Source organism: Populus trichocarpa, unplaced genomic scaffold (assembly GCF_000002775.5).
Source record: "Populus trichocarpa isolate Nisqually-1 unplaced genomic scaffold, P.trichocarpa_v4.1 scaffold_780, whole genome shotgun sequence".
NCBI lineage: Eukaryota > Viridiplantae > Streptophyta > Magnoliopsida > Malpighiales > Salicaceae > Populus > Populus trichocarpa.
In genome coordinates, this window is record NW_026291146.1 from 4121 (window position 1) to 29661 (window position 25541).

Sequence of the window (25541 nt, forward strand, 5' to 3'; positions counted from 1 at the left end):
TGTGAAAATCTCGTCGTCCAATGATACGTACTGCCATAAATGGGTGGAAAGAAAGGAACGTTATTGTCCTAGGATATGTAAATCCGACAAAGAAAAGAAATTATTGTGATATAAAGATCTTGATTATCAATTATTTCAATAATAAAATTTACATGATCAATTTTAAAAAACAATTAATTATTGATATATATTAATATAGTATTCTTTACTTTTCCTTTTTCTTTAAAGAACATTAAATAAAAAAATATCTTGGAGGCAGAAAAATCTCGTACAGTACAAACAAGGAGAAAATCCTCCCTCCCTAGTTCACTCTCTCCATTTCCTTCCCTCTCTGTCTCTCTCTAAATAAGCTATCTTACCGTTAACACTGTTCTAATCGTACAAGTAAAACCACAGACAAACAGCTCTCCTTCTGCTGCTGCTGGTGGTCTGGTAAATAAAAATGGCAGGGAATGATTGGATAAACAGCTATCTTGAAGCAATTCTTGATGTTGGTCCTGGCCTAGATGACAAAAAATCTTCTCTTTTGCTTAGAGAAAGAGGCAGGTTTAGCCCAACTCGTTACTTTGTTGAAGAAGTTGTTTCTGGATTTGATGAGACCGATCTTTATCGCTCCTGGGTTCGAGTATGTTTGTATTATGTTTCTTTGTGTTTTTGTTGGTGTTTTTTTTGCATGCATGAGTGTGATTCTGGTTGTGTTTTCTGAATACTGTTCGGTATAGGCTCAGGCGACGAGGAGTCCTCAAGAGAGGAATACGAGGTTGGAGAATATGTGCTGGAGGATTTGGAACTTGGCTCGGCAAAAGAAACAGGTTGATTCTGTTGTTGCTTAGTGTTTTTTTAGATTAGTTTAATGGCCCTTTTAGTTGTTTTTCTTGATTTGGTTTAAGATTTGATATTTGATGTTTCTTTTTGGAAATGTAAGTGGGTGTAGCTTATTGGAAGCTTAGACGATGTGTTTGTGTTGATTTGAGTGTTGACTGGAATTTTTTAATGTTTGAAAGTTGTGAGAACTTGATTGGATGGAGATTTTTGGAGGGGCTGGGGGGGTGTGGGGATCTGGTTATTGTTCTTAAATGGGATTAATCTTGAATTCTTTGTTTGATCACAAGTTATTGTTAGTTAATTTGGTTTGGCTTTGTCTATTTGCGATAGCAACACGTGGCAGAAGACCTTTTTGGAGACGATGATCATATGGTAACGTGTATGTTCTCATACCAAAAAATTGTCACTACCTATGTGGTTAGCTTTCGAGAAATGATTTTGTTGAGATATGGTAGAAATGTGCAAAGTGTAAACTCTTTGGTAATAAATTTTCTTGTGGATAGTTGACAGTTTCCGAAATAGATTATTGTAGCTGTTTACTTGATTTCATTACAATTTGATATTTGGCAGTGGAAATGGTAGTGGGCGTGGCTTGCAAGCTTGAGTTAAGTGGAATTTCTTATGTTGGAAAGTTGTGAACTTGATTGGATGGATATTTTTGGAGGGGATGAGAGCGTGTGGGGTTGACTATTTTTCTTAAATTGGATTAATCTTGAATTGGTTGTTCGATCACAAGTCAGTGTTAGTTAATGGGTAGGTTTGTATTTTCACTTGGAAGACACAATTGGCACAGGACATTGTGGAGAAGATGATCAATCACATGGTAATTTGTATGCTCTTGTTCCCCAAAAAAAAAAAAAAAAATTGTCACATGTGATGCGGTTAGCTTTCAATAAATGATTTTTTCGAGATATAGTTTAATATTTAAAGTGTTAACTCCTGGTAATAAATTCTCTTGTTGATACTTGAAATGTGCTGAAATAGATTATTTTTTGGCCATTCTTTTTCCTTTTTAAGAAGTGTGAGGGGGTAATTGTCTGAATGGATAGTGTTTAACATCTAACTGTCTAGATTTTCAATGAACAATACACTACTTTTCTTTTTTCTTTGGATTTTTTAAATTCTCAATGCATAGGAGAACATGCCATATTCTGGCTTGAGGTTCATTTTGTTTTGAGCTGAATGATTGACTATAGTATTTTGTGTCGTAGCTTGAGGGAGATCTGGCCCAAAGAAATGCTAAACGTCGTCTTGAGCGTGAAAGAGGACGCAGAGAAGCAGTGGCTGATATGTCTGAAGACTTATCAGAGGGAGAGAAAGGAGATACAGTTGGAGATCTATCAGCCCACGGTGATAGCGTCCGGGGCAGGACTGCCTAGAATCAATTCTGTTGATGCAATGGAGGCTTGGGTTAATCAGCAGAAAGGAAAAAAACTATACATTATATTAATAAGGCATGGACTAAACTTTAGTTCTCTATCACACTTGAATGTGCTTGTGAAGAGGACTGTTAAGGAATTTAGCCGGTGCAGAATTGTTTATTACAATATAATGAATGGAGTTTTACATTTCCCTAGCTGCTGAAGAGAAATTGATAGGATATTGTATTTGTGCAGATCATGACACTAGTATTTACTGCATGATTAATGTGCATGCTGATCATTTAACATATTTAACAAGTAGTATTCGTGCAGCCTTCATGGTCTATTACGAGGTGATAACATGGAGCTTGGCCGCGATTCTGATACTGGTGGTCAGGTAATATTTTTGTGAAAGTTTTGGTCTGGATATATGTGGCTCTCACTCACATTTATTGGTTATAGGATAGCTTCATAGCTGCAGGAATAGATAACCAATGATCTTTGATTTTTTTTCTATTAGGTTAAATATGTAGTGGAACTTGCAAGGGCTTTGGCCTCAATGCCAGGAGTGTATCGAGTTGATTTGTTAACTAGACAAGTATCAGCTCCGGATGTAGATTGGAGCTATGGTGAACCCACAGAGATGTTGAATATAAGAAATGAAGATTTCTTGGATGAGATGGGAGAGAGCAGCGGCGCTTATATTGTCCGCATACCTTTTGGACCGAAGGATAAATATATACCGAAGGAACTTCTGTGGCCTCACATCCCTGAGTTTGTAGATGGCGCACTTAACCACATAATTCGGATGTCCAAAAGCCTAGGAGAGCAAATTGGTGGGGGGAAGCCTGTCTGGCCTGTTGCCATCCATGGGCACTATGCTGATGCAGGCGATTCTGCTGCTCTTCTATCTGGTGCTTTAAATGTCCCCATGCTTTTTACTGGTCACTCACTTGGTCGGGATAAATTAGAGCAGCTACTTAAACAAGGCCGTCTCTCGAGGGACGAGATCAACTCAACATACAAGATAATGCGTCGGATAGAGGCAGAGGAGTTATCACTTGATGTTTCAGAGATAGTCATAACTAGCACTAGACAAGAGATAGAGGAGCAATGGCGCTTGTATGATGGTTTTGATCCTATACTTGAGCGTAAACTGCGAGCAAGAATCAGGCGTAACGTGAGTTGTTACGGAAGGTTCATGCCCCGCATGGCTGTAAGTACATCTTTTTTTCCTGATTGGGGTTTCATTAAAGTTCCTTGCTTCTCAGTAGCAATTACAGTACCAGAAGCCAAGTAAGCTTGCTCTGCCCTAGTGCCTGGCTCATGAATCTCCGCTAGGTCAGGGTGGTTTTAATGTGATTCACACTCCAGATCAATTGAATATGTAGGTTTATTAATCTACATCTTAAACAATGATGCTAGTGGTTGTATATGTCAACTTGGGACACTGAAAGCTTGATGTGTTGCCCATTAAACATAATGCAGCATGGCACTAAGCACGAGATTTTGACTAGTGTTTAGTTTTCTAAGTTTTTCCAAGGGACATGGTTGGGAATCACTGCTGGAACATGTGGTAGGATGCACCCAATCTTTGCTAAATGTTCATGTTTCCTGTTCTTGTCCTGTTCCAGGAGGCACCATAACAAAAAAAAATTCTAGTGAAGGGAAAATGCATTAATAACTTGCTGTGCTCTGCAGATAATTCCTCCTGGAATGGAGTTTCATCACATTGTTCCCCAGGATGGTGATATGGATGGCGAAATAGAAGGAAATGAAGACCATCCCTCTTCTCATCCATCGATATGGATAGAGGTTTTAATTTTTGGTTATGGATGGACAGTATGTTTAATTTTACCCTTTTCTACGCTCTTGTAATTGGAAAATTGATTTTAGTTCGACACTTGCTATGCTGCAGATCATGCGCTTCTTTACCAATTCTCACAAGCCTATGATACTTGCCCTTGCAAGACCAGATCCCAAAAAGAACATCACAACTTTGGTCAAAGCATTTGGAGAATGTCGGCCATTGAGAGAGCTTGCTAACCTTGTATGTTAAGTTTCCTAAGAAGACTTGTTTGGTGCAAACATGTTCTCCATTGCTGCTTAGTTGAATTTACTTTCTGTTGAGGTCATTCTATCTTTTTTATTCCCTCTGCACTTCACTTTACAGACTCTAATTATGGGCAATCGAGATGGAATAGATGAAATGTCCAGCACAAGTGCTTCTGTCCTTCTTTCTGTGCTTAAGCTTATTGACAAGTATGATCTGTATGGGCAAGTCGCATACCCTAAACATCACAAGCAGTCTGATGTTCCTGACATTTATCGACTAGCAGCAAAGACAAAGGTATGCCTTGGATTTTACCAGATTAAAATAAAAAATGACTTGATTACCTGAGCTCGAGATGAAAAAATCATAAAATAGGTGATAATCCACTCCATTATCTAGCATTCAGCTTACTCTGGCCTTTCCTCATATCTTCTTTTCTTTTGATCCTTTCAGACTTCTCCATGAGTGACCCGTGTTCTGCATTTTACAACTGTCTCTTAACAAACTGAGATTTCATGTAGAAGAATGGAATTATGCTTTGGTGTTTCATGTTGCAAAATGATTTACTGATGGCTCTCCTAGCAACACCTTATAGTTATCTAGTTTAGTGCAACTGTATAATTGACTCAACATGCAATTATGATTAACAGAAATTTTATGATGCTAGTCTAAATCTCAGTAAAGCATACCAAGCATCTTCATGAGTGTCCCATGTTTTGCAGTTTTCATGTATTTTTGAACTGCCGAGACTTAATTTACAGTAGTGCAATTTTTCTCCGGTGTTTGACATTGTAGATAACTGGATGGGGGCTCTCCTAATAACATCTAATTCTTAGCTAGTGTAGTACGATTTATAATTGATTATCCATCCAAATATGATTAACAAAACTTTTACGATGCTAATCTAAATTTCTGTAAAGCGTATCGAGCATCTTAGTTTCATGTGGTTTGTCTGGTATACCTGTGAGGTTGGGTATCTTATCATGCTCGTTTGGTGTTTGGTTGCTGTATTTTGGTCCATTATCAGATGTAATTTCCATTATCTATCATACTTCAGCTGCATGACATAGGCGGGTTCCTCTGTTCCTCAATTTCTGTTTCCAAATACAAATAGAGGTTGGTATATGTTGTTAGATATGTAAAAACCGTCTGGAACTTTGCGCAGGGTGTTTTCATCAATCCGGCTTTCATTGAGCCATTTGGACTTACTTTAATTGAGGTGCCTCTTCTTGATCTGATGAAGTGTTTTTCTTGATGATTATTTATTATTTATTATTTAAGACCGAGAATTTTTGCTGAGCAGGCAGCAGCTCATGGATTGCCTATGGTTGCCACCAAAAATGGAGGCCCAGTAGACATACACCGGGTATGCATGCTCATAAAGAAAAACAAAGATATTGCTCGTGTGTGAATGAGCTTGTGTGCATAAATCTTCCAGTATTGATTGTAAACATTTCCTCAGGTACTTGACAATGGTCTCCTTGTTGATCCTCATGATCAGCAGTCCATTGCTGATGCTCTTCTAAAGCTTGTTGCTGAAAAGCATCTTTGGGCAAAATGCCGTCAGAATGGTTTGAAGAACATTCACCATTTTTCATGGCCAGAGCATTGCAAGGCTTATCTTTCCAAAATAGCCGGTTGCAAACCAAGGCATCCACAATGGCAAAAAAGTGATGATGGAGCTGATACTTCCGACACAGATTCTCCTGGTGATTCCTTGAGAGATATACAGGATTTATCTTTGAACTTAAGGTTCTCATTGGATGGGGAAAAGACTGGAGGTAGTGGAAATGATAGTTCTCTAGGATCTGAAGGAAATGCTGCTGATAAGAAGAGTAAAATAGAGAATGCTGTATTGGCATGGTCCAAGGGTGTTGTAAAGGACACACGAAAGGCTGTTGACCATAACAGCAGTTCTGGTAAGTTTCCATCATTGAGAAGGAGGAAACAAATCTTTGTTGTTGCAGTGGACTTTGATAATTTTGCCAGTCTTGCTGAAGCCACCAGAAAAATTTTTGAGGCTGTTGAAAAGGAACGGGTGGAAGGTTCTATAGGGTTTATATTGTCAACGTCCTTGGCCATATCTGAGATATGCTCCTTTCTGGCCTCAGGGGGGTTTAGCCCCAGTGATTTTGATGCTTTTATTTGCAACAGTGGTAGTGACCTCTACTATTCAACTCCCAATCCAGAGGATGGTCCCTTTGTCATTGACTTTTATTATCACTCACACATTGAATACCGTTGGGGTGGAGAAGGGCTGAGGAAGACTCTGTTTCGCTGGTCATCTTCAGTTATTGATAAGAAGGCTGAGGATGCGGAACGGATTGTATCTTCAGCCGAACAACTTTCTACTGACTATTGTTATGCTTTTACAGTGAAAAAGCCAGGATCGGTACTTTTCTTCTCTACAGTGACTTCTTACTGTTTGGAATTAAGGGTGAATTTATTTGTTTAGACTTTGTTTCGTAGGCGCCTGGATTATTTTTACATTAAGAATTGCAGTACAATGGTATATACATGCATTGAGTTATATCATGTCTTTTGCAGGTTCCACCAGTTAAGGAGCTCCAAAAGGTTCTGAGAATTCAGGCTCTCCGTTGCCATGCTATTTATTGCCAAAATGGGACCAGGATAAATGTAATTCCAGTATTGGCTTCCCGTTCCCAAGCCCTCAGGTAGGGTGTTTTGTGAATATATGTTTTACATAATATTGATTTTCATTTGAAGTATGAAGAAACTGCATATAGCAATTTGGATGGTAAATGAACCTTAGGCACACAGAAAAAGCAATGTAGCCCCAAAATTGGGAGCTGCTGTTGAGAATTTATATAACCATTTTTATAATGCATTTGAGGTTTTGTTTCTTTCTTGCTTTGCATGCCTGATTGAACTTCGAACTCAAAATCTTTTCTTTTCCTCTTCATGATAATTTTTGAAATTTTATGACTCGAAATTATACTTCAGGTACCTATATGTTCGATGGGGAGTGGAATTGGCAAGTATGGTCGTTTTTGTTGGAGAATGTGGTGACACAGATTATGAAGGATTGCTTGGTGGGCTGCACAAAAGTGTAATATTGAAAGGAGTCTGTAGCAGTGCAAGCAGCCAAATCCATTCGAACCGAAGCTACCCTCTCTCAGACATCATGCCATTAGAGAGCCCAAATGTTGTTCAAGCAGCCGAAGAAAGCTCTGCTATCAGGAGTTCCTTGGAACAATTAGGATGTCTCAAGAGTTAAAAGTGTCATTCTTCTTGGTTCAAACTTGTTCAAGAGCTTTGGTATGTGGCTCCTATCACAAGTCTTTGCCTGGTTGCTCTCATGGCAAGCAACTCATAAGCGTTCTCATGATTTTGAATGCTTTAGAAGCTTGTTTGTGGGTTTCATCGTGACACCTCAAATCAGCTTGGTCGTTTCCAATTTGTTAATTCCCTTGTAAAGTCAAACCTATGCTGCTCCTATTATATCCCGAGTTTCAATAGAAGAACACAGTCGCATGTACCTTTGGCCTGGTCTCTACAAGAGCCAGCGGACGCCAGTATATATTATCTCAAAAGCTAATACATATACTTCTCTGCCAGTGCCCTTCATAAAAGTGCAGTCTTGTCTTAAATGGGAGTATAACAGTATACTGTTTCCTGCTTTTGTTGTTATGATATCCAGCCAGTTTTTCCAATCGATGGTGAAAGGAGCTTTTGTTAAGAAGGAAAAATTGGATGACAATTCTGGAATTGGTACAGTAGCTAAGAATTGGAAAGCTAGACAACACAATGAATAGAGAAAGAGATTGCTGATGTTTGTGTATTAAACAGTAGATTTGCCGAAGCATGCTGATGGATCATAGAGAGATTCCTCTGTTTCGTGTATTAGTTGGTAGATGTGCCAGTATGAATGCGTAGTCTTGCCTGAAGTGTACACAGGCGTAGTCAAATCTGAAGTGAGGCTGGAAACTCACTATTTGTCGGGCTGCAGGACGCTGACAGAAATCTGTGCTCTCACCCTCTAACGTGGATGAAGGACAGGCAAGCTTATCTTGTTAGGCACGATGTGCCAAAAGAAGTCGTGTTCTTGAAAAGTAAGTCAGACTCCAAAATGTGCTGAGAAAAGTCGATCACGTGCAAAGTATTTTTCTGCTAATCTGTATTTGTTTTTTAAAATATTTTTATTTTAAAATATATTAAAATAATATTTTTTATTTTTATAATTTATTTTTAATATTAATTGAAAGAAGAAAAAAAAAAATAAAATTTTACTTTTTTTCAAAAGTGAAAAGCAAAATCAAGCAGGCTCAGGCTCTAAATATTGTTTTAAAGTATTTTTTTGTATTTTGTCCCTGTTTGGGAGTTCATCCCAAACTGTTTGCAAAAATTCAAATTTTTTTAAAATTTTTTTTTTATGTTTTTGTATCATTTTAATGTGTTAATATCAAAAATAAATTAAAAATATATATTATTTTGATATATTTTTTTAAAAAAACACTTTAAAAAACAATCGCTATTATATTTTCAAACACCCTACGAGAATCGATCAGGTTTTTATAGTGTGTTATGCAAAGTAAAATTACCTCATTACCCCTGAAATCAAAACTTCTAAAGCCGGTGCACTATAAGGAATGTTTTTGTCCTTTTGATTTCATATTCGTAGTTAAATGTCTAAATCATTCCTAAAAAGCTAAGTCTTCTTCATCAATGACAAAGGGTGTTTTGGTATTTTTATAATAATTATTTTTGTAATAATAGTTTGGTGGGGGTGGCTTTATTGAAGTTTTAATTTTTAATGTAACTTGGCTGCCATCTAGATAAAAAAAATTTAGAGCTTCCTTGTTTGAATTTAAGAGAGCATTTAAAAATACGGGCTAACTCGTGTTTTTAAAAAGATTAATTTTTTATTTGTTAAAAATTAATTTTTTTATATATTTTAAATCGTTTTGATATATATACTGATTTTAAAATGATTTTTTAAAAATAAAAAAAATATAATTTTAAAGTTAATACTCTTCTATCAACGGGTTGGTCAAATGTTCTCTCATAAAGTTAAGAGTTGAAATTTCACCCATGTGGGTTAACCCAACAGATGGCGGAAGCTGGAAGAAGGGCCTGGTTAATGGGTCATTTCCTAAATTGCCACCACACCGAAAGATGGAAACTTGCACCGGTGAAGTATTTACCCCTTGGTCTTGCTTGCAAGGCTTTTTTAAATGCTTCCGAGTGTGGTAGTTATTTTTTTTAGAGTATTTTTTATTTTAAAATATATTGAAATAAGAAATAATTTTTTTTAATATATTAATTTTTTAAAAAATTAATATATTAATTTTTTTAAATGCTTCGGTGCGTGGTTGTTATTTTTTTATTGTATTTTTTATTTTAAAATATATTAAAATAAAAAAAATATTTTTTTAAAAAATATTTTTAATATTAGCATATTAAAATGATATAAAAACACTAAAAAATTATTAATTTTAAATAAAAAAATAAAATAAAATAAAATATTTTTAAATCACAAAAATAAACCGTACTTTCAACGCCTACTACGAGGCCTTCTTTCGTCACTTTCATCATCGGATAAGTCGCCCCTTAAACGCATGAAAGAGATGGGCAATAATCAATCTAACCACTAACCAACACCACCACGTCTTTCAAATTCCAATTCCTTCACACAACCGGAATTCTAGACGTTTGACCTCTTAGATTATTTTTTTTTCGATACCAGCATTTTAAAATATTTAAAAAAATATTTTTAAAAAATAAATAAATATATTTTTTAAAAATATCAATAAATAAAAGCTATTGTATTTCCAAAGTTACCCTCAAACGCCTAAACTAAAGAAACATGATCTTCTCCCATCCAAATTCAATTAAAATTTAAACAAGAAAGACATTTATTGTGAATATTTGTCCGAAATAAAGCTTACCATGTTCGACAAAAAAGTTAAAATATGTTTCTACATGAACCCCAAGTCTCGTAGGTTGCAACAATATTTGGGTTCAAAAAACAAAATTAATGCGTAGGAAGATGGGAAAACTTGAGAGGGCTAAAGATGCATGATTCATTAAAAAAATAAAAAATAAAAAATAAATAAATAAATAAAATTAGACAAGGCTTAAGTGAGACTTGTCTATCTTTACAAGCCAAGGATTAAGGCAAGAAAGTGATTGTTTATAGTTAATTAGTTTGGAGTGCCGTCTGGGCAATGAAATGAACAAATATGAGTCCAGAGGTGAGCTAACTATCTATGCCGGTGAGATGGGTTGCCTAATATGGTCTTACCTAAGCCTAACAATCAAAAACATATTCATATGAATGACACACATTTATAGCTTCTCTTTGCCCAAAAGTCAGGAAATGACGTAGAGTGTTTGAAAGTGTGTTAGCAGTTATAGTTTAATTTTATTAGATTCGGAAATGTATTAAAATAATATTTTTTTAAAAAAAATATTATTTTTGACATTAACACATCAAAACTATCTAAAAACATAAAAAATTAATTTTAAACAAAAATAAATTTAAATTTTTAAAAAACACAGTTTTAACCGTGTTTTCAAACAATGTCATAGTCACCATAACTGAAGTAACACTCAAACTGTTTCCCCACACAAAAAGTTATATGATCGGTAAGTTTAGTGTTATTTAACATGGTTTGATATGTTAGTTTAATCTATCAACTCAAAATCTAATTTAAGTTTTTTATAATAAAATAAGTGGGAGTTAATCTAGTCAAAATCAACACGACTTAATTGATCTATTCAAAATATAATAAGACATGATTTGATTTAAAAAGAAAATTATGTTATTTTAATTTCTATAATATTGTTTTTTATATTGCAGTGGTTTTTGTTTTTAAAGTTATTTTTTACTTGAAAAAATATTAAATTAATATTTTTTTAAATATTTTTTTTATAATTTTAATATACTAATATAGAAAATAGAAATATTATAAAAAAATCATTTTAATATACTTTCAATTAAAAATATTTTTAAAAATTACTAATAAAGGTTCCAACTTTATAATATCCTCTTTCATGCTTTCATAAACACGTCTGTACATTAATTAGGTAATGCTGCTGTCCACCTAAAAATCTTGTCTCGTAGTGAATATCAAGTGACTCGATCAACTAATTAATATTTTTGATAATGACTTAATTTTTTTTGCACTGTACACACAATTTTAGTTAAATACTAATTAATAGGTGTATCCATGTTAAGAAAAAAAAAACATGGATACGTAGAAAATTTTCAATTAAAGAACGAAAAGATGATATCCACGCCTAATAAAATTAATTTAAAAATGATATAATAAATCATGAAAAAAATTAACATTAATTAAAGAATTTTAATTTTTGTTTACTTCAAATGATTTTTTTAAATGTTTTTGAATTGTTTTGATATGCTGATGTTAAAAATAAAATTTAAAAAATAATATTATTTTAATACATTTAAAAATAAAAAACACTTAAAAAACAACTGTTATTATTATCTCAAATCTTAAACTCTCATGTCCGTAACTTTAAACCCCTGTAAATTAATATTTTTAAACTATGAATATTATTTAATTAAGATATTATTTAAACTTCAAATTCAAAATTGAAATTGAATTCAAATATTAATTTATCTTTCCCTTAAAAATGAAGGTTTAGTTGAAGTAGTAAGTAGGTAGCAGGTAGATTCCTTGTGTTACTGATTAAACGTTGAATCAACTAAAGATTGATGATCCCATCAGCCTTACTTTAAATGATTTATAATTTATAATATCCGAGAGATTTAATCAAGGATTTACTTCATTCTTTGATTTTTTATATTCAAATCTTAGAGTTGGTATTAAGAAAACTTTTTAAATCCTCTTGAATCAATCAGTGTGAAATGTACATTTAAAATTAATTAAAAATAAATTTAATTTTACTCGAACACGTAAATCCAATGAAGTAAAAAAAATAATTATTATCGATGTAAGAACTTGAACGAAAATACAGAGGCCCACGAGGTAGGTGAGCTCACAATTTTTCATATGCTATCATTTATACAGATTTATTAGTATCCCAGCAACGTGTACGATTAATAAAACTGCATTGCATGCAATTCTAACACCAAACGAGAGAGAGAGTTTCTATAATTAAATGCTGCAGTTGGATGGTGCAGTTGTGTTGATTCAAAGAGAGAACGCAAAGACACAGATAGATAGGAGAAAAGACACAGACAAGCCTTTATATATTAACCAAACAAGACCCTCAAGCTAAAAAATCCGCAAGAGAGACATGTTTAAGATCGAATTGTAAGTGCTCCTCTCAAGATTGAAGACTTCATGAGTGGGTTGAGGGTCTTGAAGAGGAAAGGGAGGGAAAATATGGATCAAACCCAGAAGAAAGAAGCTGCAGTAGTGCTTGATTCTTGCAAAAGCAGTGGAGCAATCAAGAAGATGAAGAAAGATGATGAGAGTCAAAGCAAAGGTAAGAAAACGTGTGATTTAGTGTCGTTTTGGGAGCTGCCAGAGTACATGAAGGACAATGAGTTCATCTTGAGTTACTACAGAGCAGATTGGCCTCTCAAAAAAGCTCTCTTTAGCGTTTTTCGTTGGCATAATGAAACTCTCAATGTCTGGACGTAAGTAATTATTATTATTATTATTTTCTGATTTTGAGGGCCAGTTTTGAGCTTGATTATAGTGTTAATTAGTAGTGATTAGTTTTTTTAATGGATTTTTCTGGGGTTTAATTGTTTTATAATTGAAATAATTTCTGGGTTTTAATTTAATTATATATTCGCAGGCACCTTCTTGGTTTCTTCTTGTTTGTGGGGTTGACTGTGGCAAATTTAATGCAAGTGCCTCAGGTTGCTGATCTACTTGGCTTGTTTACCTGGTAATTTGTTTTGGAAATCTTTCATTTTTTTTTCAATATGAAAACATTGTATAACCAATTACTAATTATAAAGAAAAATCCAAGAATGTTATATGAACTCTCCATTCTTCTTGTAATAAAGAAGGGATTGGAAGAAATTTTATAATTACTTCATTTTGATTCCCTTTTCTTTGATTTTTCTCTACTTTTTTTTAATAGCAATTACTAATTTATTTGAGACCTTGAAAATTGGTAGTCAGTTCTAATTAAACCCACTAAACCTTAATTAAACAACTATTTGGAAATAAGCCAAAGTGGAAAAGGCAATAAAGGGGTAGAAAGGAAAATTAATGAATCATTGGAGGACTCCATGTTAGTGTCCTGCGAGTGGTCATCACCACACATTTTTGCTTTCAAACCCACGAACCAAACCTCTCCTGCAATAAAAAAGATAGCATAAGTAAAAATATATAGGATGGAAGTAAGTGAATTTTATAGTTGTAGGCTTGTAGCAGTAAGGGCTGCCTTGAAAATTTTATTATACACTGATGTATGCCATGGTTTTTCAAACTTTGATTCAGTTCTGAGTTTACAACTTCCAGTTTTTCACTTTTGCTAGACATTAACGTGGGAAAGATTCAGTTTTGATGTTACAACTTCCAAAGTTTTTGCTTCACTTTTACTCGGTGATGTTAATATCTGAAACCTTACGCTCCAAGATCTATGAATTTTCAGAAAAAAGATTCTCATCCCTCAGCTTTAAGAATATGATTCTCCCTTTGCTTAAAACACCATACTTTTGAAACTTTTATTTATTAAAAACAAAGAATTTATCAACCATCGAACGAATATATATATATTTTCTTACGATAAAAGTTTTAAAAGTCTGGTGTTTTTAAGCAAAGAGAGAATCATGGCTTACATCAGTATATAAAACTTTGAAGGCAGACTTTACTGCTACAACTACAAAATTCACCTACTTCCATCTTATATATTTTTACTAATGCTCCTCTTTTTTATTGTAGAAGAAGTTTGGTTTGTTGGTTTGAAAGCAAAAGTGCGTAGAGATAATCCGCACACTACTAGACCACTAGCAGGACACCAACATGGAGTCCTCCATTGATTCTGATTCTGTGGTGATATCCTGTAGTTCTGTGGTTAATCAACATTCTAATTCTGAATATATAGAAGTCAGAGTGAATGAGCATGTTTTTATATCTTCACTCTTTTTTTTCTTGTTTGCTTTATTTTCTTGGAAAATTGAAGATTGGTGGCTGTTTTTTTTTTATTGTGCTCACAATTTTTATTTATTTGTGTTTGAGCCAATGCATGACTGGTAAGAGGAATTGTAGCTGTTAGGGTTTGCTTAAATTTCTTAAGATAAATATTTGTGAAAATTTATGTGTATGGGTTCTTTTTTGAAGAAAATTTCTGTTATATTATTGTCATTTTTTCATCTCAGGAAATCAAGAAATATTATTGTCCAAGTAAAATGCAGGAAAACTTGTGTTCCTTTAAATCATCTCCATTTGCAATTGAAATTGCTAGCCTTACAATATTGTTTTCAGGTCAATTATTACTAGTGCACAAAGAAATGTTTCTAATGATTCAAAGGATTTCTACTTGGTAAGTTGCCTCATATTACATTAGAGACACATTCCTCTACTCCAGTTGTGAATTAATTTCAAATTAACTCCAAAAATTGTTGCAGGGGACAACAGAACTGCTTGATCTGGGCCACAATTTACCTATGAAAACGGATGTTTCATCATTAGGAATGCCTGCAACCCGGTGGCCATTCTATGTATTCTTAGGTGGCTCTATGTTCTGCCTCCTGTCAAGTAGCGTTTGCCACCTCTTTTCTTGTCATTCACACAGCTTGAACATTCTGTTGCTGCGAATGGACTATGTCGGCATTGTTATAATGATCATCACCTCTTTTTTTCCTCCAATGTATTATATCTTCCAATGTGAACCACATTGGCAATTTATCTACCTTGGTGGTATCACAGTAATGGGAATGTTCACTATCGTGACACTACTTTCTCCACCGCTATCTACCGGAAAATTTCGTGCTTTTAGAGCCATGCTGTTCGCTTCCATGGGATTATTCGGCCTTATCCCTGCAGTACATTCTGTAATTGCCAATTGGAGCAATCCCAAGCGTGATACCATTGTAGCTTATGAGTTTGCCATGGCTATATTTTACTTGACTGGAACCGGGTTGTATGTAAGTAGGTTTCCAGAGAGGTTGAAGCCTGGACTGTTCGACCTAACAGGACACAGTCATCAGATTTTTCATGTTTTTGTGGTATTGGGAGCATTGGCTCATTATGGTGCCACACTTTTATTCTTGGAGTATCGTGATCTTGTGGGATGTGAAGTAAACCTATAATATGTATGAATCAAGATTAATGTGTATGTTGAATGTTTTGGAATTGTAATTTCCTCTGATAAATCCAATCTCTTGAACTGCTCTACCAGATAAGACAAAGTAGCTGAGTGAATCCAAAATTTCTGCCCTTATTTGGACATTTGACGTGGTGCATGAATCGAAGGACAGCAAGCTCAAGAAAGTTAGTGGTCCAAGACTCGTATCAGCTCCAAATTCCAGAAATTCATAGGAATCCCTTCTTTAATAGGCTCCTTGTCTATAAAATATAAGGCCTTTTGGGTAGTCGAAGTCCTTCATTACACAATACACATACTTCACCTTGAAGTTAGGTGCCTCCATTACAAGTTGAATCAAAATAATCATGTTCGAAGAGAAATTATTACAGGAAAAACAATTAAATTATTCAATCAAGGTTAACTGGGTACATTCCCAATAACTCTCGGGTCAAGGTCGTATTTTTACTGTACTTCAATGCCATAATTTGCAGGACCTGCAACACTTGTATAGACTTAATTTCCACTGCATGACCATCTTCAATTCACAAGCCCTGATGTTTTCTACTAGCCTAAAGTTTCTACAAAAGAATTGCATGGCAAATAGTGATTATGTTTTTCCATCTTTGTAATAAAGAAGAGTGAAAGCAGAGAATTCTAGGAATAGAAGCTAATTAGTAAGCCATGGCAGTCTTTAACTTGGACAAATTATGCTTAATACTTCCAGCTTTTCTTTTTCTCCTCCTTCTCTTTCCCTTGGGTGGTCAGCACCATCTCACCCTACTCTTCTCTTCTTTCAATCCCATTAAAGCCAACAGCTCAACAACACCACTAGAAGCACCAGTACTGGATGCATTTGCTTCAACCTCCATTAATACAAGCAATGAAGATGAGCCCAAGACTCAAAAAGTGAGTAGTGTTGAAAGTTTTTATAGCTTTATGTGCATGTTAGTGTTCAAACCCTTGCTGGTTGGTTTTTGTGATCATTTTTTCTTGACATTTTCACTTCACATTTTCTGTGAATAGAAAAGGAGTAGCCTGGAGAGAGTAGAAGAGGGTTTATCTAAGGCTCGTGCAGCTATTCAAGAAGCTATTCGTTCGAAGAACTACACATCACACAAGAAAGAGACCTTCATCCCCAAAGGATCAGTATACTGGAACTCCCATGCTTTTCATCAGTTGAGTCTCCAAGGAAGCTTTAAATTTTCTCTTGAATGTTAGGCATTGCACTTCTAAAATATTTCTTGAAATGGTATTTGTGCCACATTCAATAGATCAAGATCGATTGAAGTATCTCTATGGCTATAAAATTAGAAAATTATTAAAGGGTAAATTAAAATTCTTTTTTCATCTTTCGTTTCTTTTAGGAAAAGCAGGGACAATTGACCATCTTTTGCCTGATTGCCTTTCGGTATATTAACAGGAGCCATATAGAGATGGTGAAGAGATTCAAGGTGTGGCCCTACAAGGAAGGAGAGAGGCCATTGGTCCATGATGGCCCTTTAAACAACATCTATTCCATTGAGGGCCATTTCATCGATGAGGTCGAAAGCAAGGGGAGCCCATTCAGGGCCCAAGATCCCGATGAGGCCCATGTATTCTTCCTCCCCGTTAGTGTAGCTTCTATTGTGCACTTCATCTACTTGCCGATCACGGCGGCGGCGGATTACTCTCGTGATCGCCTCCGCCGGGTTGTGACGGATTACGTTCACATTGTTGCCAAGAAGTATCCTTACTGGAATAGAAGTAACGGTGCTGATCATTTTATGGTTTCATGTCATGATTGGGTAAGCATAATACTCCTGCACCATTATGGTTTGGGGTGACTTTCCTGTAGCACATTCTCCTAAGCTAAAACACTCGCACCGTCGTGTTCTCATTTCAGGCACCTGATGTATCAATCGCCAATTCTGAGCTCTTCAACAAATTCATTAGAGTCCTCTGCAATGCCAACATCTCTACAGGGTTCCGGCCACCAAGAGATGTCCTTTTACCGGAGATTTACCTTCCCTTTTCAGGCCTTGGTACAACCCATATGGGGCAGGCTCCAAACAACCGCCCAATTCTAGCATTTTTTGAAGGTAGGGCTCATGGGTATATCAGGCAGGTCTTATTCAAGCATTGGAAGAACAAAGATAACGAAGTTCAAGTCCATGAGCTGCTTCCAAAGGGCAAGAATTACACAAGACTAATGGGTCAAAGCAAGTTTTGCTTGTGCCCTAGTGGATTTGAAGTGGCAAGCCCTAGAGTCGTGGAAGCAATTTATCAAGGATGTGTGCCTGTGATCATTTCTAACAACTATTCATTACCGTTTAGTGATGTCCTTAATTGGAGTCAATTCTCAGTACAGATCCCAGTTGAGAAGATACCAGAAATCAAGATGATCCTGCAAAGAATTTCTAACAGCAAGTACTTGAGAATGCATGAAAGAGTCAAGAGAGTTCAGAGGCATTTTGTGCTCAACCGACCAGCTAAACCATTTGATGTTATCCACATGGTGCTTCACTCGTTGTGGCTTCGGAGGTTGAATTTTAGGTTGTCAGACTGATCAAACTGTTCATTTTACCTGCTTCTTCCTCAAATTTTGGTTGAAACATTCATTTGCATTTACAAAAATAAGGTTGCAAATAGTCTATTTTTCACCTTAGTGAATCCCATTACCTAAATGTATGCTTCACTATTCCAGGCATGAAATTCCAATGATGATGATATTATGATAATTTTTGTGGTTATAATTTTTTTAAAAAATCATTATGAAAAAATCATTTTTACTTAGTTAAGGTAAAATATATGTATGGTTGAAATAGTTATTTGAATAAAAAACATATCATAATATATTTAGTTGAAAATGATGTTGCATGTATAATGATTAAAAATAATACAAATTTATTTTTTATATTACATTGTACAATTAATGGGCCTCACATAGAAATCAACAATAACTATGGTTAACATTTATCAAGGTTATTACATCTTATAATTAATTATTATTAACTAGCTTGATAATATTCTATCATAAAAATAATTTCTTAAACCACCCAATGCACCTTTGGAACTATATTTTTAATTTAGAAATTATGCAAATTTTCAAATAGAATTATTGCAACCATCTATAAGACCGTAGCATGTGAGGCATTTAATTAGTGGCCCTTGCCGATTAAAGTCAAACCTTAAATCACAAGAATGATGCCTAAACGAGGTCGTTATATGAGACTTAAATCATTATTTTTCAGATATATATATGATCTAAAAAAAAAAAAGAATACCATATGATTAGTTTTTTTTTTTTAATGAAAAGTAGTCCTTCCCAATCTTCCCATCCCCACAGCTTTTCCATGGCAGGCTCAAAGCACCACTCTAAGCAATTCCTTTATTATTATTTTTGTAGCCACTTCATGTATATATTATGATGAATGGTTGTATTGTTTTTTTTTCTCTTCATGTTGTATAATATTTTTTCTGGAAATTATTCTATATTTATATCATAAAGAATTTGGAAAATAAAATGTGTGGACAATCTGTATATATATATTCACAAAATAAATATATTCACCATTATATTTTTTTTCTCCAAAAGTATCTAGGCTAACCCAATATGGTGAGACTCAAATTTCCCCAGTCCAATTCATATTTAATACTAAATAAATGCACAATCATTTTAGTCCCTAAAAGTATTTCACCAAGGTAATTAAGACCCGCAATTTCTGATTACACATAGGATCAACAGTGGGCCTATGAAACACATCTATTCCATAGAGGGCCAGTTTATCGATGAAATGGATAATGGGAAGAGCCCATTTGGGCCCGTAATCCTGATGAGGCCCATTCATTTTTTCTACCACTTAGTGTGGCTTCCATTGTTGAGTCCATCTACTTGCCGATCACCACCTAGCACCGTGAAAGACTGGTAAGAATCTTCTGTCCTTGAAAATCAACTAAATGTAACTTAAGATCCCGAACAAAATGCATTTTAATCTAATCAATTATTAAATTAGTGGTGATTGTACATTTGGAATATTTATGCATTTTTAATTTAATTTCAGGCACCACAAGTCTCAAGAGATGATCCTGAGCTACACAAAAATCTGCCCCCCATTAAAACTCAGTCCAATCTGCCATGGTTTATCTCCTGATGAACGCAAGATCTTGGCATTTTTTGCAGGTGGGGCGCACGGAGACATACGCAAAATCATGCTTAAACATTGGAAGGGAAAAGATAATGAGATCCAAGTTCATGAATAACTACCAAAGTATCAAGATTAATTACATGAAATTAACGAGACAGAACAAGTTTTGTTTGTGCCCAAGTTCATGAAATTAAACCGTCCTGAAATCTCTTTGAAAAATTTGAACCTATGCAACAGTTAGATTTTCCTTTACTGCTATTTTAAGTCAGATTAGTACCCATTTGAACAACTTCTTAGCACGCTTTTATTTATCAGTTTGATCAATAAAATCCTGATATAATTGTTGCGAGTAAAAAATTTCATCGTATTGGACAATATTCTCACAAATCAAAATGAAAGACCATGAACAAATTAGTAAGGAAAGAAAAGGTGTTTATGTCATACCACAGCACAGCTGCCTAAACAGCTCTGATTTTCTTATATTGACAGCTTCTATGTTACCATTTATAAACCAAGATGCTCAATTCCTTCAGTTTTTAAGTTTAAATTTTTTTACCACTGCAAGTTATTAAATTTCTCAGAGAATATACCTTGTCAATGTAGAGACGTGCACTGGCCTAAAGAAGCTAGATCATGGATTACTCACAATCAAAGGAAGATATATATATATATATACACATCTTCATAGAGCATAACAAGGAAAATTATTTTTTCAAAATAAAAGGAGCTGAATGCTTGGCATGCTTCTTCTTCTTTTCGTAGTTGTATCGAACAATTTTTTAAGGTGTTAAATTTCGAATTCGAAATTTCCTACATCAATTTCTTGCATGATTTAGTCCAAGTCAAATATGGAAATCCAACTTTCCACTTTTCAACCCTATCACTACGTTCAATCTTGTGTATAAAGATACAATTAACCGACTCCCAGATAGGAAAAAAAAAAAAAAACTTTCTAGCACCAGCTTGCCGCCGATTCTATGGGGCTGTAATGATTGATTGTCACAAACCGTCACTCTAGCTTTACTTTCTTCTCAGTAATTTACTTCTGTACTTATATATTCTTATTAACTCTTCGTTGGGAATACTTCTGTAGACACCATGATTGCCCTCCCTCTCTCTGTGTGTTTATGTTAGAAGAGAAGAAGAAAAAAATAAACCGCCATGGAAACTATATGTAATGGCTCTAACGTTGGTTTTATGCTACTGCCGGTTGTTGTTTTCGCTTCGCTTATTGTCTACTTTGGTTCTCCCTTGAACCAGAATACCAATACTGTGGGATATTTTTCTTCGTTTTCTACATCAAATACTGTCTATACTAAAGCTAACGAGCTTGTTTTTGAAAGCTCTCAACCCTCTCCGTCACAGCCACACCAGTTGCCAACGCAGGTTAGTCTCTTTGGTGATTTTTATTATCCAATATACTTTGTTTTTTCTTGTTTTTTTCATGATTTGTTTTAGCACCGCTACAAGTGATCATGAACTGATTAACGAATATTTTGAGATCAGATATATATAGTGCTGTTCATTGATTTATGTTTTTGGTTATTGATAAACAAGTTCTTAATATTCTGTGGGCAGATAAAGAGAGGCAGAGAGAAGATTGAAGATGGTTTGGCAAGAGCAAGAGCAGCAATTCTGGACGCGGCGCGGTTGAAAAACTACACATCATACAAGGAAGGAACTTACATTCCGAAAGGGGTCATATACAGAAATCCTTACGCTTTTCATCAGTTAAGTTTTGCTATCAATCTACCTACAAACATTGCCCTTAGCATTACCCTTTTTTCTTACTTTCAAATTGTAACTGTGATAACCCTCCAAGATTGATTATTTCTACTCGTTTAACATGAATTAATGTGATATGCACAGCACAAAATCCGTCACCCGTTATATGGATTCCAATTTACCTTCTTTTTTTTTTTCATATTTCAATATTTTATGGACTCCATCATATAAAATTCCACGTACGTTGAGAGCAGCTACCTTGAGATCAAATTAAAGATGAAGGAAGAAATAATGGCGTGAGAGATTTTTTGGGCCACTAGGTTGTGTGATGACACTAATGTTGATTGGAGTAATTAAATAAATTTCCTTTAAGACATTGAGTGGTGAATCCACTAATGTATTACCTTGTATAATATTCCTCAAATTTGGTTATTTATGACGACGTTCTTGTAATGCTATAATTTTGCAACTGTAACAATGTCTATTCATTATAGGTTGTGAATTGATATGTTATGCCTGTTACCCTATCTTGGAAGTTAAGTTTTGTGGGAGTAGGTAGAGATTAATTTAGAGGACGAGGGATGGTCCTGTTCCTCTTTGCAAATTTTCTTACAAATTAATTGTACCTTGGAGTAGGGGCTGGGTTTGAATGTGATACTCATGGCCAGTCGTAATCCACAAGACGTTTACGACATGCTATGATACTTCGCAATTTTCAAGTCTTCAACTGTGGAAGTCTTGCCTCTTGCAAGGTGAAAAGAAAAGAAAAGAAATAAATATATATATATATCATCCTCTATAGGGTCAAAGAGGTCGTCTCCTGAAGCAAAAACATGGTTATGCAAAACCTTAATACAATCGATAAATTAATAATCTTTGTTAAATAATATTTTTATATAATACGTTGACTTGCATAGACAAACACATTTATTGACATCACTGGATAATGTTTATTCAGGAGCCATACAGAGATGGAGAAGAGATTCAAGATATGGGTTTACAAGGAAGGAGAGCGACCTCTTGTCCATGGTGGACCCTTAAACAACATCTACGGCGTTGAAGGTCAGTTTCTTGATGAGATGGAGCATGGAAAGAGCCCCTTTGCTGCTAGTCACCCCGATGAGGCACACATGTTTCTCCTACCCATAAGCGTGGCCTATATCATCAGCTATGTCTACAAGCCTATTGTCACGTATTCTCGTGATGAACTGCAACGTTTGGTCCAAGATTATGTTGGTGTTGTAGCCGACAAGTACCCTTACTGGAATAGAAGTAAAGGAGCTGATCATTTCTTGGTTTCTTGCCATGATTGGGTATCAGAAATCTCTTTTATCTCTGCTGTCTTATATTTGTAACCCCAATCTAAGAATGTCGTAAATTAATGATCTTTTATTTGAAATCTCAGGCACCGGATATTTCTGGAGCCAATCCTGATCTGTACAAGAACTTCATAAGGGTCCTTTGCAATGCCAATACATCAGAAAGATTCGAGCCTCGAAGAGATGTTTCAATACCAGAAATCAACATTCCCAATGGCAAGCTCGGACCGCCCCATAAAGGCCTGCCCCCAAGTAAGCGTTCGATTTTTGCATTTTTCGCTGGAGGAGCTCATGGTTATATCAGGAAGGTGTTACTGGAGAACTGGAAAGATAAAGATGACGAGATTCAAGTCCATGAATACCTTGATAAAAAGGGAACAGATTACTTCGAATTAATGGGTCAAAGCAAGTTTTGCCTCTGTCCAAGTGGGTATGAAGTAGCAAGTCCAAGAGTGGTGACGGCAATTCAATTAGGTTGTGTGCCTGTGACTATTTCAGATAACTATACGTTGCCGTTTAGTGATGTTCTCGATTGGAGCAAGTTTTCAGTGCATATTCCGTCCGAGAAGATACCTGAAATCAAAACAATCTTGAAAAAGATTTCTCCGCAAAGGTATCTGATGATGCAAATGAGAGTGATACAAGTGCAAAGACATTTCGAATTGAATCGACCGGCTCGGCCATATGATCTGCTTCATATGCTACTTCACTCGGTATGGGTAAGGAGGCTCAATGTCAAGGTGCCATATCGATAATTAATATGATTTTCTAAAGATTCTAACCCCTCCGTACGCACATCTCAGATTGTCTCTAAACTAGTGAGTTTTTTTGTTCTAAACTGTATCATATTTTGGAATTAACTTTCAAGTCTTCTTAATTTCTTTAAATTTTCCTGGATATCTTCTAGATTTATGTATAATTTTTAAAGAGTATTTATCTTTTATATCAGCATAATTATATTTTTTCAGAATATTATAAGTCTAAGCACATATTCATTAAGGCTTCCCACCATCATTCCCTTCTCCTCTAGTTATTTTTGTTACGATAGCCCAGCCTAGCTAGCTAGTTTGATAAATTAATTAAAAAAATCTAGAAATCAAAGCTTTGCTCGAACCAAGTCAATTTCTAGTTAATTTGGATAAAATATTAATTCAATCAAACTCATTCAATATAATTGGGTTTTTAAAGTCGTTCAACATGATTGGGTTTTAAGTGATTTGATCTAAACTCAATCTTGTCGGAAAAAAAAACTATCATTTTAATGAAAATGTTTGACCCGGCTTGAAATAAAAACAATATTTTTGAAAAGGTTTCCATTCAAAAGGTGTCTCGTGATGCAAAGGAGAGGTATACAAGTAGAAAGGCATTTCAAATTGAACAGACCGGCTCAGCCATGTATATAATATGCTTCATATATGCCACTTCACTAGGGGTAGTCAAGGCGGCTTATTGTCAGGCTGCCGCCATACACCTGATTATTTGACATCCAAAAGCTCTGACATAAATCGATTAGAAATATTCTTAACTAAAAACTCTGACTCGTAATTAATTAGTACAGGTTTATGTTAATTATTTTTCCTAAATCGATTCAAAGTTCATATAATAAATTTTAGCTTAACATGCGTGTTAAATATTTATTATTCCTGAGATATTTATTGAATCCTTATTATTTCTCAATTAAACACTTTTTTTAATAAATTATATAATCAAATGATATATTAATATTTATTTCTTCTATTGTGCTATTTTTTTTTCAATTTATGCGGTATGGTGGTGCGTTCGGGGATGAGTGTGTCCCACTATGAACATCGGTCACTAAGTACGTGGCCTACCCACTTGTCGTTTCTTAATATTTATCCATTCATCAATTGGACTATATTTTTTGCTTTAAAAATCTTGTTTTATTATTCATTTATATTATATAGTTTGTTAATTAATGCAATTGTAAAAATATGTTCAATCCTTATTGCCTATACATATTCTAGTATTTTTTTCTATTTTAAAAAAAAATTAGGGCCAAACCTTATATATTTTTAATTTAAATACATGATTTTACAAAGTTATAATAATCCAGTCTTTGACTATTAGTAACAGCTCACGAAAGGTTGCTTTTGTTGAATTATTATTTTTTATTGTTGGCTATCTGTAAATTAAAAATGTTACAGAGAAACATGGAAGAAAAAGATTTTTTTAAAAAAAAGTGAAGAAAATGCTGGGAAAAATGAGATCAGCATTAGATCACTCTATTAACTAATAACTACTGATCATGAGGGATCAGTTTGATATTCAAAACTATTAGGACTGATATGGACAAATGGGCACGTCATCATTTGTAGTCGCTCACAACATGCCACGTTTCGTTCAAGCCTCGTTTTTAGTGCTTAGAGAAGTACATATATAGTAACTGAGCTCGGTCAATTATCCGATGGTTCTTCCTGCCGGCTGGCGTCTGTTGGCTGGTGGCCGGCAGCAGCCATGTCTTTGTCGATAGGTGTTGGATGTATTTTTTTTTTTTTTTTTATCGAAAGTGTTTTTTTTTTATTTAAGTATTGTTATGATAGTTTATAAATCAAGTAACACCAAGTTTTGTTTCCTAGATAATTTTAAAAAATACATCTTTTATATTAATCTAATATATTAAAAAAATTAATAAAATCTTATATATAATAAAATCATAGTTATTAAATATAATTTGAAACTCATTTTTTAATATGAGTAAACTTAAATTTATCCAAATAAATTAAAAAATATCAAAACAATATTATTTTAAAAAAATTAACTGAATTTTTTATTAGATTAATTTAATTAGGGGGGGTGACATGTTAAAGGGCTAGTTTTAATATTAGTGGATAAAATAAGCAACCTAAATAACTTAATATGCTGAGAAAAAACTTTTGAAAATCTCCTCCTTCCA

The 25541-nt window shown here is 34.5% G+C and overlaps 3 protein-coding genes and 1 pseudogene across 3 annotated transcripts; all 4 read left to right on the forward strand.

The window, feature by feature from the left end:
* Positions 1-257: 257 nt before the first annotated feature.
* On the forward strand, positions 258-7832 carry LOC127904867 (probable sucrose-phosphate synthase 1; annotated as a pseudogene).
* Positions 7833-12270: 4438 nt separating this feature from the next.
* Positions 12271-15526, forward strand: LOC112324906 (heptahelical transmembrane protein 1-like). Its single transcript, XM_024589548.2, has 4 exons — positions 12271-12832; positions 12997-13089; positions 14637-14694; positions 14780-15526. The coding sequence occupies exons 1-4, from the start codon at positions 12534-12536 to the stop codon at positions 15461-15463; spliced, it is 1134 nt and encodes a 377-aa protein (XP_024445316.2). The 5' UTR covers positions 12271-12533; the 3' UTR covers positions 15464-15526.
* Positions 15527-15681: 155 nt separating this feature from the next.
* Positions 15682-18176, forward strand: LOC127904871 (probable glycosyltransferase At3g42180). The gene is made up of 4 exons (XM_052449901.1): positions 15682-16365; positions 16483-16634; positions 16880-17243; positions 17342-18176. The coding sequence occupies exons 1-4, from the start codon at positions 16141-16143 to the stop codon at positions 18002-18004; spliced, it is 1404 nt and encodes a 467-aa protein (XP_052305861.1). The 5' UTR covers positions 15682-16140; the 3' UTR covers positions 18005-18176.
* Positions 18177-20541: 2365 nt separating this feature from the next.
* LOC18111092 (probable glycosyltransferase At5g20260) lies at positions 20542-23597 on the forward strand. The gene is made up of 4 exons (XM_006389383.3): positions 20542-20969; positions 21162-21313; positions 22267-22621; positions 22714-23597. The coding sequence occupies exons 1-4, from the start codon at positions 20745-20747 to the stop codon at positions 23380-23382; spliced, it is 1401 nt and encodes a 466-aa protein (XP_006389445.1). The 5' UTR covers positions 20542-20744; the 3' UTR covers positions 23383-23597.
* The last annotated feature ends 1944 nt before the right edge of the window (positions 23598-25541 follow it).